This window comes from Amblyomma mixtum, chromosome 8, assembly GCF_055824585.1.
Source record: "Amblyomma mixtum isolate Tamu chromosome 8, ASM5582458v1, whole genome shotgun sequence".
In the NCBI taxonomy this organism is placed as follows: domain Eukaryota; kingdom Metazoa; phylum Arthropoda; class Arachnida; order Ixodida; family Ixodidae; genus Amblyomma; species Amblyomma mixtum.
In genome coordinates this window covers 24,220,873-24,234,385 of record NC_143019.1, presented here as the reverse complement: position 1 = coordinate 24,234,385, position 13,513 = coordinate 24,220,873, and the positions used below count along the sequence as shown (strand labels likewise).

Sequence of the window (13,513 nt, the reverse complement as noted above, 5' to 3'; positions counted from 1 at the left end):
TATCTAATTTAGCACTTAAACTTAAAGGTCACCCTATGGGACGACCCTCACAGGGGCGTCAGGACATAGAAATACGAAAATCGAAAACTTGGCCAAGGAAAAGGGGCTACCTTAGCCTCGTAGCCAGTGAGGAAGCCCAGGTCCCTGGAGTGTTCCAGCACTTTGTCTTCATCGCGGTCAGCCGCTGCCTTGATGACCCGCATGTACTTGTCCACAAAGGCCTTGTCGTACTCCCGGCATGCACCAAAGTCAAGCAGCATGAGCTGAAAAGTTGCACAGTGCACTTCATCAGCACCTTGGAAGTGTCACTGAACAACACAGCCGTTGTACGTGGCAAAGTAAAGTGGGTCACTAAACACGTAACAAACCAAGGACTTTTATCGAGCGTGGTCTGCTTAGACGTGCTGAAGAATGAAATTTGAGCTCAGTGAAAGCTTAACTTTGATAAAAAATCTGCATGCCCTTATGGCCATCAAGTTTGTCCTAAGGCAGTTCATGGATGACGGAGGCTGGCCGCAGATTACTCACTCTTAAATTTAAGACACACTAAGTTCAATGTGAAATTTCAGCACCTTCCACAGTCATAAGTATAGCATTGGTCCTTCATGTTACCTAAAGTCATTTTGTTGATTTACAAGGACCTAGATGCTTGTCTGGACAGCTTCAAAACCTTTTTGTACATATCATCATCATCATCAGCCTGACTACGCCCACTGCAGGGCAAAGGCCTCTCCCATGTCTCTCCAATTAAGCCTGTCCTGCGCCAGTTGCGGCCACCGTATCCCCGCAAATTTCTTAATCTCATCTGCCCAGCTAACTTTCTGCCGCCCCCTGCTACATTTGCCTTCTCTTGGTATCCACTCCATTACCCTTAAGGACCAGCGGTTATCTTGCCTTCGCATTACATGCCCTGGCCAAGCCCACTTCTTCCTCTTGATTTCAACTAGGATGTCATTAACCCGCGTTTGTTCCCTCACCCACTCCGCCCTCTTCCGATCTCTTAACGTTTTACCTATCATTTTTCTTTCCATAGCTTGCTGCGTTGTCCTTAACTTAAGCTGAACCCTCTTTGTTAGCCTCCACGTTTCTGCCCCATAGGTGAGTACCGGTAAGACACAGCTGTTGTATACTTTTCTCTTGAGGGATATTGGCAAACTGCCATTCATGATCTGAGAGAACCTGCCATATGCGCTCCACTCCATTCTTATTCTTCTAGTTATTTCCCTCTCATGATCCAGATCAGCTGTCACTACCTGCCCTAAATACACATATTCTCTTACTACTACCAGCACCCCGCCACCGATTGCGAACTGCTGTTCTGTGGCTAGACTGTTCAATATTACTTTGGTTTTCTGCATGTTAATTTTAGCCCCACCGTTCTGCTCTGCCTGTCTAATTCATTGATCATGCTTTGCAGTTATGTCCTGAGTGACTTAGCAAGGCAATGTCATCAGCGGATCGCAGATTACTTAGGTATTCTCCATTAACTCGTATCCCCAACCGTTCCCATTTCAGGCCCCAGAATACCTCCTGTAAACAGGCAGTGAATAGCATAGGCAATATCCGCAGCTTAGTTGCATTACTGTTTCACACAAGGATATAATTTTCTGTGTGTTTTATTTGAAAATCCAATGGTAGGCATTATAATCGGTAGGTATTAGATTTGTGAAAACTAGCACTTGGAAGCCTAGAGTGCCTCTAATAATACCCAAAGCAAACAGTTAGGGTAACTTAGCCTGTAACATATCCATTACAAGACAGTACTGCTATTAGGTTGTCTATGGATAGAAACACAATTTTTCACCCTGCTACATTCAGCCATATTGCATATTCATCAGTCAGTAAACATTGATGTTATGCAGCACTCTCAATGAATAGCACATAACAGCGTTCATGTCCTATTCCAGGCTGGTAGCACTTGTGTAAAGTTAATGGAAACTGGGTACTAAGAGACACTGCAAAACATACAAGCTGGCATCGCACAAAACATCAACGTAGGCAGAACCAAGCAAACCTGCTGGTTCTGACATGTACCGGTTTTTCATTTTCCCACTTTTCTGGGCACCAGCATTTTTCAGTGGGGGGGGGGGGGGGGGGGGGGGGGGGAAAGATGTGCTACGCTCACCTGGTCGCTGTCCCCGTTGTAGAAGAAGTTTGACCAGTTGGGATCTGTCTGCATAAAGTTGAAGTCGTACAGCTCCAGCAGGCACAACTTCAGCAGGCTGTAACTTATCTGCGGGGAGAAAAGCCATACCGTGCGTCACATCTCCAAGTCGTGTACGCCAGTTATTTATTTTTTTTTTTTGTACTGACGTGGGATCGACATTTGTCCTAGTCATGGGTTGTTCACATTTTAACCCCCATGTAAAGGCATCTATAACAGCCCAGCATGGACAGAGCGGTGGTACAATGCACTGAATTGTATAGTGTATAGGAGAGGGATAGGACACTTAAAGGGGACACTGAGGAGAAATTGATGTTGGCCTGTATCAATAGACTATTGTGTTATAACGATGATTGGTTTGTTTGGTTTGCTGGGGTTTAACGTCCCAAAGCAACTCAGGCTATGAGGGACGCCGTAGTGAAGGGCTCCGGATAATTTCGACCACCTGGGGTTCTTTGACGTGCACTGACATCGCACAGTACATGGGCCTCTAGAATTTCGCCTTCATCGAAATTCGGCCGCGGCGGCTGGGATCGAACGTTATAACGATGACAACAGAGACTATTTTCACTGAAAGCATAGCTTCTGTAAGCTAGAAAAGATCAGAAAATGAAGTACATGACTCCCCAGGATTGGCCGCTTTTGTAAGAAAACTGCCATGCGTCAAGACCATTTTAGAGCTCAGCTCTTAAGCACTCGTTCGTGGGTTCAGTGGTGGTGTTGGCAGCCTTGACACTGTAACCAGCATACCGAATGAGGGGCACAGTGGAGGAAGATAGAGAGCGAACATGGAGCGTACTGTAGGATGAAAGTACAGTGATAGTGAAGAAAGGGAAAGGAGGAAAGCGGAGGATGAGGATACAGCGGCAGCGTGAAGACGGGCTCCGCGGTGACGACCCACTAAGAGTAGTGCGGGCCGTCGTCAGTTCGGTGATGTTGTCATCGGTAAGGCATGCGACGAATGCGTTGCGAGGGGTACGAGTTGCTGCTCGCTCAAAGATGGCGCTAAAGTGATGCATGCCATAGTCCAGTTACAAATACCTAAAGAGCAGTGTTCAAATTTCACGTTACCGATTACCGTGATCGCCGGCCAGTGTTTTTTTGGTGTAGATACCTCAGGCCAGTATACGCCAATCATGAGTTTGTGAGCTGAATAGTGGGAAAACATTGCTTAATTTTGAAATGCAATTTTAGAGAATTAATTTTTACTCAAAAACAAAAACTGGACGAAGTTTTCTTTAGTGCCACCAGAGTGTGTATGTATGTGCTTGGTAGTATGTGTGGTTTACTCTGTATACACGGTAAGTAAGCAGTCACTACCTCTTTCACTTATCCTCTCTCTCCTTCTACTTTTGCTTTTTGTTTTCATCCTGTTTGTCACTATCCCCATCATCATCAGCCTGACTACGCCCACTGCAGGGCAAAGGCTTCTCCCATGTCTCTTCATTAACCGTCCTTTGCCAGCTGCGGCCACCGTATCCCTGCAAGCTTCTTAATCTCATCCGCCCACCTAACCCTCTGCCCCTACCCCTGCTACGCTTGCCTTCTTTTAGAATCCACTCCGTTACCATTAAGGACCACCGGTTATGTTGCCTTCGCATTACATGCCCTGCCCAAGCCCATTTCTTCCTCTTGATTTCAACTAGGATGTCATTAACCCGCGCTTGTTCCCTCACCCACTCCGCCCTCTTCCAATCTCTTAACGTTGCAGCTATCATTTCTCTTTCCCTAGCTCGCTGCGTTGTCCTTAACTTAATCTGAACCCTCTTTGTTAGCCTCCACGTTTCTGCCCCATAGGTGAGCACCGGTAAGATACACCTGTTGTATACTTTTCTCTTGAGGGATATTGGTAAACTGCCATTCATGATCTGCGAGAACCTGCCATATGCGCTCCACCCCATTCTTATTCTTCTAGTTATTTCCCCCTCATGATACAGATCAGCGGTCACTACCTGCCCTAAGTAGACATACCATATACCTTTTATTTCTGTGGCTGACACTGTCCCTTTTTCCTTTTCCCCAAATACAACACTGCCACCATCACCTGATGCATGTTCCACTCGATGTGTGCAGCCAGCACAACTCTAAAGCTGTTAGAATATGATAGGTATTGCCGCAACCTTGATATCCTGGTACAGAAACAAAAGAAAGGAAAATACATATGCGTGTTTTGTCAGCTTGTACGTTTCCTTGCTCTAGGCAAAAATCAACAGACAGCATAGAGCCGTCCATTACTTGCCCTGTTCCTCAGTTCTTGCGGAGCATCGACGAGCTTGTCCACGGGTGTCCCAGAGATGAGCTCCGTAGTGTAAACCTGGCCCGTCGACAGTTCGTCGATCACGTCTGGGACGTAGTACTCGGGGTACGGCTTCACCAGCTCCCTGGCGAGAAATCACGACAACAAAAAGCATTCCGACACTACGCCTTCTTTTAGCTAAGCCCAAGGCAAGAAAAGCAAGGCACATACTTGAACTTCTTGGCGCACTCAGCCTCCCGTATGTAGTCCACCTCCCAGGCGAGTTCACGGCGAGCCACAGCCACGACATTGTCAATGTACATGCCTGAAACAGCACCACACTTTCGGTGAAGGGGGTCGTTAAAACACCAGACCTCACGGGTACGAGATACTAGAGGTCTGCCACACAGCCATGCAATGTTATGGCATTCTAGCCTGACATATTCCCAGTACAACGCATTAGCACAGTGCTGTCATGTAAAGATGAGGCTAGGAGCAACTTCCCTGCGGGCAATGTATCATGAATGAGTGTTAAACCGGTATACATGTTATGACCATCATCATCATCATCAGCCTGACTACGCCCACTGCAGGGCAAAGGCCTCTCCCATGTCTCTCCAATTAACCCTGTTCTTCGCCAGTTGCGGCCACCGTATTCCTGCAAATTTCTTAATCTCATCCACCCACCCACCTAACCTTCTGCTGCCCCCTGCTACGCTTGCCTTCTCTTGGTATCCACTCCGTTACCCTTAAGGACCAGCGGTTATCTTTCCTTCGCATTACATGCCCTGCCCAAGCCCACTTCTTCCTCTTGATTTCAACTAGGATATCATTAACTTGTGTCTGTTCCCTCACCCACTCCGCCCGCTTCCGATCTCTTAATGTTACACCTATCATTTTCCTTTCCATAGCTCACTGCGTTGTTCTTAACTTAAGCTGAACCCTCTTTGTTAGCCTCCACGTTTCTGCCCCATAGGTGAGTACCAGTAAGATACAGCTGTTGTATACTTTTCTCTATGTTATGGCATGCGACTCTAAAAGGAGCATGAGCGACATTGTATTGCAGCACTCAAGGGCACGCACTGACATTGCAAAACACGTGGGCGGTATTTCCTTTTGCCTCCACTGAACTATAATTGCTGTCACAAGTTATCACTTACCACGATGTGCAGACCTGCCTTGCTAACCTCTAGTCTGTTCTTTAGTTTACTTGAACCTGCTTTCCAGCAAGAAAAATCAAATACTGCGACAACATTTCGAATATGTCTTCAAAAGATGTCACTAGCTTCAGCACAGCCTCTGGCTACATGTTAAAAAGACACTGAAGGCAACTCCGTCCGAGCTTTGTTCGTTGGAAAAACCGCTTTTCTGGTTCTTTCTGGCTATGTTGATGCTTGTCTAGCAGCAAGACGCATATATTGCCCAGAAAATTAGGCTTAAAAATTTTCCCACCACTCGATTCCAAACTGTGACGTCCACGAAGAAAGGGACTCCATGATCACTCTTCCGAAGTGAAAGGTAGTGCTCCCCAGCCTCAGGAATTCACGTTTAAAAATGGGTACGGACGCACTGTGATCTGCTTGCGAAAATGGGCGGGTGGCGACACCTATATTTAAATTTTTAAACTTTTCTAGCTTATAAATGTTCTGTTTTAAGTGAAAATAGCGCCTCTGTCAATAGAACGCAGGCCAACTTCGCTTTTTCATCATCATCATCAGCCTGACTACAAAGGCCTTTAAGGACATTATGCTCAGTGGCGTTTTATATGATGCAGCCAGGACTATACCACTTGATGCAGTAATCTATGTAGTATGTCCTAGTAAAACTCTCTCGTGATATGGGCACTGCACTCCTCACCTCTGGGGAGGATGTCCCAGTACTTGAGGATGGCCATGAGGTTGTTGATGTCACTGTTGATGCCCTTGGCAACACCAGGATACTGCACACAGACAGCACACTCACTTTCAAACTACGACATGTCCTTCTCTCCTTAATGAAACTGCAGTAAAAGTGACAAGAGCAAGTTGACGGGCTAGTTGGTTCTGCATGATGAATGTACAGTGCAAGGTGAACACAAGGGACAGGAACAGTAAAAGACACACACGGGCGCTGACTATCAACTGAATTTTATTTCGGAGACACAATCAATATGTAGCCAAAGGGGCGGTACATGAAGATAAAAGCTGAGCGGTCACCCGAATTCAAAGTAGTTGTGTCACTAAATCAAAACATGAGTTACGGATGATGAATATGATAAAAAGCGGTAACAGCACGGATTTTACTATGGGACCACTTTTATAGCTTTTATCGTGTTCATCATCCGTAACTGATGTTTTGATTTAGTGACACGACTACTTTGAATTCGGGTGACCGCGCAGCTTTTATCTTCATGTACCACCCCCTTGTTCGACTACATATTGATTGTGCCTCCGAAATAAAATTCCGTTGATAGTTAGCAAACATCTGTGTCTTTTACTCTTCCTGTCCCCTGTCTTTGCCGCTGCATATTCGTCATCAGTAAAAGTGAGCGATAAATAGGCAAATACAAGTGCGAAAAATGACCGGCTCACAGAGTGAATTAAAGACAACCACCCAACTTTAGAACGGCCTCACACGACCGCTCTAGCTTGTTACAACATAACTGTGTGTACCTGAATTTTGACGGCCACTTCCCTGCCGTCATGCAGGGTGGCAAGGTGGACCTGGCCGATGGAGGCTGCAGCAAATGGCTTGCGTTCAAACGAAGCCACTTTGGATTCCCAGTCGGATCCCAACTCCTGCGCCATCACCCTCTGGAAAATGACCACGATTGAGAACATGCTGATCAGACTCGAAATGAGACGTTATCAATTCTCTTCTGCGCTGCAAAGCTGCTCATAAACTGTTCAAGTCAACATCATCATCAGCCTGACTATGCCCACTGCAGGGCAAAGGTCTCTCCCATGTCTCTCCAATTAAGCCACCGTATCCCCGCAAACTTCTTAATCCCATCCACCCACCTAACTTTCTGCCACCCCTGGCTACGCTTGCGCTCTCTAAGAGTCCACTCCGTTACCCTCAGGTAAAACAGAGCAAATGCTACTGCCTGACTGCAGTAGCTTTTACAGCCAGCTCCTTCCTTTGTGGCAATAGAAAGCAAAGAACTCAATTAAGGGGGGACAGAGATTTTAAATCCCAAACATATTGCCAAAAAATTTATTTTTTGATAACTGTTGCATCCGCTGGTATATCTCGTTTTGTTATGCTGTCCTGAAGTTTCAGTCCGGAAATCGACTGGGAAGTACTGTAGAAAAAATTGTTTTGTGACCTGCAGTGGCTGTACATTGTGGGCAAATGCTCGAACAATGGCGTTTTTCTCAATTAAGTTTTCTGCCTAGATACTCGTCTTGTGGAGCGGATTTCATCGTGAGTGTTTTATTTAAACCTATTTCGACCCCATTTGTTTTCTTGCACTCCTAGGACCACAGCGCGGGTCAAGACACTTTTTGTTTTTCAAATTCGTGAATTTTAAATTTTTTGTATGAAACTTTCTTCTCACTTAAGATATGTCAGTGGATACTGAAGCACAAGAACTTCACAACCAAAATTTTTCATTCGTGAAAAAAATTTTAAGAACGCTTTGACCTGTAGCACGCCGGTAGGAACACAATGAATGCTCAAGCAGCCTTCTGGCATATTTTCTTAACTGTGCAGTATTTTCACAAGATTCAGAAGAAAAATTACATCACAAACAAATTTTTTGGAGATATAACAGTAAAATTTTATGAGAGAAGTCACAAAGTTATTTATAATATGCTCAAAAAATTTCATGCAAATGAATCAAGAAATAAAAAATTGTTTGCTGAAAGCTGCATCCGCCCTTGAGCAGAAACTTCCAAGCACAATAAGAGTTGACGAAATTTTGACAAGCAAGAATAAAAGAAATTTTCTAAAGAAAGACTCACAGTACAGCATCATCATCATCAGCCTGACTACGCCCACTGCAGGGCAAAGGCCTCTCCCATGTCTCTCAAATTAGCCCTGTCCTCTGCCAGTTGCGGCCACCGTATCCCCCCGCAAACTTCTTAATCTCATTTGCCCACCTGACTTTCTGCCACCCCCTGCTACGCTTGCCTTCTCTTGGAATCCACTCCGTTACCCTTAAGGACCAGCGGTTACCTTGCCTTCGCATTAAATGCCCTGCCAAAGCCCACTTCTTCCTCTTGATTTCAACTAGGATGTCATTAATCTATGTTTGTTCCCTCTCCCACTCTGTCTGCTTTTGATCTCTTAACGTTACACCTATCATATTTCTTTCCATATTACAGAACCTTAAAAAGAATTCACTGGTCTCAGTGCTTTTACCCAGAAAACAGTAGAGCGGAACGTCAACACATATGATAAGAAAAAGAAGTTGTGGCAAGAAGCCAGTGAAGGCAGTTGTAGCAATAAAATGCTCTGATAATTTGCAAAATACACTAAAAGGCGCAATAACTGCCATGAGCAGTGGGGGACTTACCTCCATTTGCCATTCTGGCATGAAGTCCGCTGAGTGCCTGACTCGCTCAAATATGGCCTGCATTTGCGGACTGATCAGAGTGTTATCTGCAAGAGGAAATAAAGGGGAACTGAAATAAATTAATTATACACTAGTGGGTTTTTACGCAACAAGGGCATACCATGACCAGACCTTGCATAGATTGTCATGCACGCCTGTCTTCTACTGAATTTAAGAAAACTGCATTACTAAATAAAGTCCTTGATTTGATTAGATTAAATCAGTTTCCTACACATGGAGGCAAAATGCAAAGGCGCTGTTAAATAATCCCAGGTGGTTGAAATTACTGTTACCACTACTGCACTTCTTCCTTCCTTTCTTCTTTCACTCCCACTTTCCACCCTTCTCTTATAGTGGGTTTGGGCAATAACTGCCTCTATTCCTTTCCTCAAAAGTTAATTTTCAATTTTCAAGCAAATACTCAAAATTTCCCTGCGCTTTACTGTGAGACTATTTGTATTTTTTTTTATTTACCTTAAGTATGCATTGAGTGCCACATGTACACTCGCCGTCAAAAATAAATGGAAGGCGACTTTGTCGAAAAAATTAAATTTCTTTAAATCCAAAGCATAATGGTCCACGTTTGTTGGTGCACAGTGCAATCACAATTAGGCTGCACATATATATATCCAAGGATTCATGAATTGGGGGGGGTGATGATCAAATTTTTTTATTAATACTGCCTTCCATTTACTTCTGATGGCACCTGTACTTAACTAAACCAGGATATTAAAGTTATGATGGACCCTGTCAGGAAGGGAAGCACAGGATTTCTACCATCTGGGCTATTTAATAGCAGATCTGGAAGGCGATTCTGGAATGGCGATGGATTAGTGTGGAGCCGATCAGCCGATTGGGGGCAGAGGAACACTGACCCCCATCCTACTTCTAGAAATGCCTTCGGTTTATTGTGCGCCAAAGTTTCAGGAAAAGGAGAAACTTTCCTCAGAGAATAACTACGGACAAGAGACACAAAAAACTTGGAGGATGCTTAACCTACCCTTACGTGTACTTTATGACAGCATTACAGATTCCTCCTATGCAAATACTTCTCTTCTTCAATAGATTCATAGATCGCGGGGAGTCCGCATACCACTCCTCACGTAGTGATGCAGTGGTTAAGCGATGCAGCGGTGAGGCTTGTGAGACCCAGGTTGCTTGTCCCAAGCTCCTGTAAGGCTCAATTTTGCACAGATTGTTCATTTGGAGGCTGTTTGACTCTCGACCAATGAGCTGATGCGCACTGCCACGGTGGACAGGCGGCAAATGCGCTGAATTTATTTGAATTAATTTCATTGCCAACTGCCATGGTGGGCCATCTGCTTTTTGAAACACAGATGGATGATTGCTGGCTTTTCTCGTGAACGGAGCCTCTAGCAATGCTATTGCAGTAGTAATGATATGAACACAATATGTACAAAAGCTACAGTAGCTATAGGTGCTGATGGTGCAAAAGGTAACTCTCACAACTGCAGACTGCTGACAGCACGAAACTTATGATGGCTATGAAAAGCAGCTAACCATAACAACCACATCTTAACAAGGTGAAAAGAACAGAGTATCGAAGCCTATCGGAGAAGCCCTCTATGTCTAGAACAAGCCAGCCCTGAACATGCTTCTTGCAAGAATGTGTCCTCATGTAGACCTCAAGTTGCCACTTACACAGCTTTTAGAGTTGCACTTCAATATATTCCCCAGGAAGGCTTCATCTTTGAACACCAACATTGGTGCAGTGCCCTTTCATGGAACTGGAAACTTGAACGCCCCTTGTTACACTTGCTATCATGGCTGCAAGAGTTGTCACCCAACATGGCACCAACGTCTTGTGTTTCGGTTTGTTGGCAACTAATCGTATTCCAATTCTGTTATGCCACCCATTTCACTAAGACAAAACTTGCCTTGGATGCTGAGAATCTGGCCAATCTTGAGTGCAGCCCCTCGGACCTTGCACAGCGTGTCAACAATGCGGTTTATGTTAGCCTGGGTCAGGAACGGGTTGTCCCCACCGAGCATTGCCGAGCCAATGTCCTGCTTGGGGTCTGCAACGCCGAGGGTTCGCCGGGTCATCTCGGCGAGCGCTCCCAGGCCCAAACCAGCGGCGAGACCTAGTCGATGTGAGATGTGGAATGTCAGGTTTAACGCCTATAGCAACACATGAATTTTGGACTGCACTTTTTTTAACAGATATAAATGGCTGAAAGCAGAGTTGCGGTTTATTACTGAGATAAAAGATAAATCAAAGTCAGGGCAACAAGTATGGCCCAAAAGGCAGAGAGGAGATGGGGGGCTAATTTGCAAACCATTTTTCAAATCGAACACAGTTGAATCAGTGCCACTCTATCACAGCATATGCTGGTAGGACGCGGAGAAGGTTCACTAAACCATCAGCTCAAATTTTAATCTCCATCTTCTGTCCCATGTTGTGTTTCACATTAACCATCAATGCATGAAATACAGATATCCAAGCCCTTAACCAGCTAGTGAGCTTGCATAGCATTTGAGAATTATGTTACCTCCGTATGACATGAGCCTTCCAACTCTTGAAGCAGGCACTTTGGTGGCTTTGGAGTGTTCAGTCAGCTGCAAAAGGAAACGGCAGATTACGATTATATTCATAACGCAAGAAAAAAAAAAGCCACCAGATTAAAATGCAACTAGACATCTCCAAGAGAACATGGCATGTGGCCGTAAATCATGGTAGACATCAGCGATACACCTGCGCTTATTAGCGATGGCATACTTGTTGTATTCGGTGTTCCAGTCAGCATGCTTATAACTAGTGTAAAGGGTTGCTGTTTACTGGAACAATGTTTTGTTCTAGAACCCTATTCATTTTGCATTACGATGCATTATGAAACACTCTCGTGTTCTTGGCAGCAAGTCGTGCCGGCATGCGTGCAGAAGCATTCCTCCACAGCACGTAATACAGGATACACATTGTCAGACGTTTAGTTATTTGCATCAGTAACAACCACATGATGTACGAACAGTCAGCGCTTTCTTCGACCTCGTAATTTACTGCCAGTGTTCTCCCAACAATTACGAGCTTCTGATGTACAAAGTGTAATGCGGACCAACCATCGGTTTATGACTTGGTGTTGCATATCGCGGCTTCGGAGGTGTAGGTTCGGAAGGAAGTGGTGAAGGTTGTGGTGAAGCTAGCGTCTTCGGCTCAGCGACTTCCTTCGGCTTTGCGGCCAGACTCGGCTGCACGGGTGGGGATTGTGCTGGCCTGTCTAGCACAGTTGAAGCGAAATCCACTCTTGCGGTCTGAGCGGATACTGCCTCTGCACTACCGACATCTCTCCTGTCTGTCCTAGAAGTCTCTGGTGCTGCAGCAGGTGCGTAGCCAAGATGGGTTTCGTCTTCCAGGCCGTCCCAAGACGGCTTCTTGGGCACAGCTGTTGTATAGGCGCCTTGACGTCGTCCTTGCTGCAATGCATGCGCTGAAAATTGCCTGATGCCCTCCGGTACCATGGACAGCCTCTGTACAGTCTCAGTGACAGCTTTCGCAGCTTCCAACTGTAAGAAACACATCCATAAAAGTAGTATGTACACATACGTTGTTGAGCAGCTTTCCTAGCTATGACAAGCTCCCATGGCCTAAGCATTTGTTTCAAACGAAGTCGGGCATGCATTTTGGACATTAAACACTAACGTATACTTTCATGAACACTTTTTGTTGTGTGTTGGTAGCATACATAATTAAGCCCGGCGTTGCAGATATTAAGGGTAAGCGTTGTATGTCGCGCGCATGCATAAAAACATGATTAAAAGATCTTTCTCACGAATGTTTGGTGTAGCAAGCAAACGTAGGATCAGTAAGGGCACAAGTTAGAAACTACGAGGAAAGAATCTTGGCGTTCATGGCGTGATGCAAGCAAGTTAAGTTGTGTGACGCACTTTTAGTGAGGGCTAAGCGCAATCAACATCACGCAATAACAAGCACTCTAGCCCTGGAACCGTATGTGCTACTGCTGCTGCTGTTGCTATGCCCGTCTCACGCTACGTAGTTGATCGAAGCACAAATCTCACCCCTGCTTTCTGGGGATCCGTCACGGCGCTGCTGACCACTTCTTCGACGTCCATGGACACCCTTTTCGCCGCAGTTCGCACACTCGAGTTGTGCCATGACTGTCGAAGCTCCGACGCGCCGTGGTCGCACATCGCCTTCGCGACTTTTTCAGCGCCCTTCAGGACGAGTTTGAGATCGGGGAAGAAGTGATTCGCCATTGTGGCTTCACTGGAAGAAGTCTGTATGGAGATTTACGTATAAAGCAATCTTTCAGATTCAGTTGGCGCGTAGATACAAAGCTAAGTGATGGGCTTCGCACCGAAACACGTTGTGGCGTGTTTATGCTTGTGCGTAACTGAGACGAAAACAACAATTTTTAGAGCGCCGGAGCGATCACGTCCAGCTTACGGACAGGTTACCGAATGATGCTTTCAGAGAATTTCGCGTAACGCATTCTAGCGGCGGGAATTTCATGGCGCAGTTACAAATATGCTTAGAATTATTAGCGCATCGTTACCAATACCAAACGCGGCCTGTCCAGACCAGCCCGAGCCATAAAAC

At 45.5% G+C, this 13,513-nt stretch overlaps 1 protein-coding gene across 1 annotated transcript in view; it reads right to left on the bottom strand.

Moving 5' to 3' along the window:
* The window catches only part of Coq8 (ubiquinone biosynthesis protein COQ8, mitochondrial), a 16,076-nt gene extending 2,563 nt beyond the window's left edge, over positions 1-13,513 (bottom strand). Inside the window, exons 1-11 of the mRNA XM_089556836.1 lie at positions 12,973-13,513; positions 12,016-12,459; positions 11,451-11,517; positions 10,836-11,042; positions 8,899-8,984; positions 7,052-7,192; positions 6,258-6,339; positions 4,632-4,725; positions 4,404-4,545; positions 2,126-2,233; positions 111-263 (exon numbers count right to left, since the gene is read on the bottom strand). Of these exons, the coding sequence (XP_089412962.1) occupies positions 111-263; positions 2,126-2,233; positions 4,404-4,545; positions 4,632-4,725; positions 6,258-6,339; positions 7,052-7,192; positions 8,899-8,984; positions 10,836-11,042; positions 11,451-11,517; positions 12,016-12,459; positions 12,973-13,170 (1,722 nt within the window). The 5' untranslated portion in view covers positions 13,171-13,513. The remainder of the gene's footprint in view (positions 1-110; positions 264-2,125; positions 2,234-4,403; positions 4,546-4,631; positions 4,726-6,257; positions 6,340-7,051; positions 7,193-8,898; positions 8,985-10,835; positions 11,043-11,450; positions 11,518-12,015; positions 12,460-12,972) is intronic.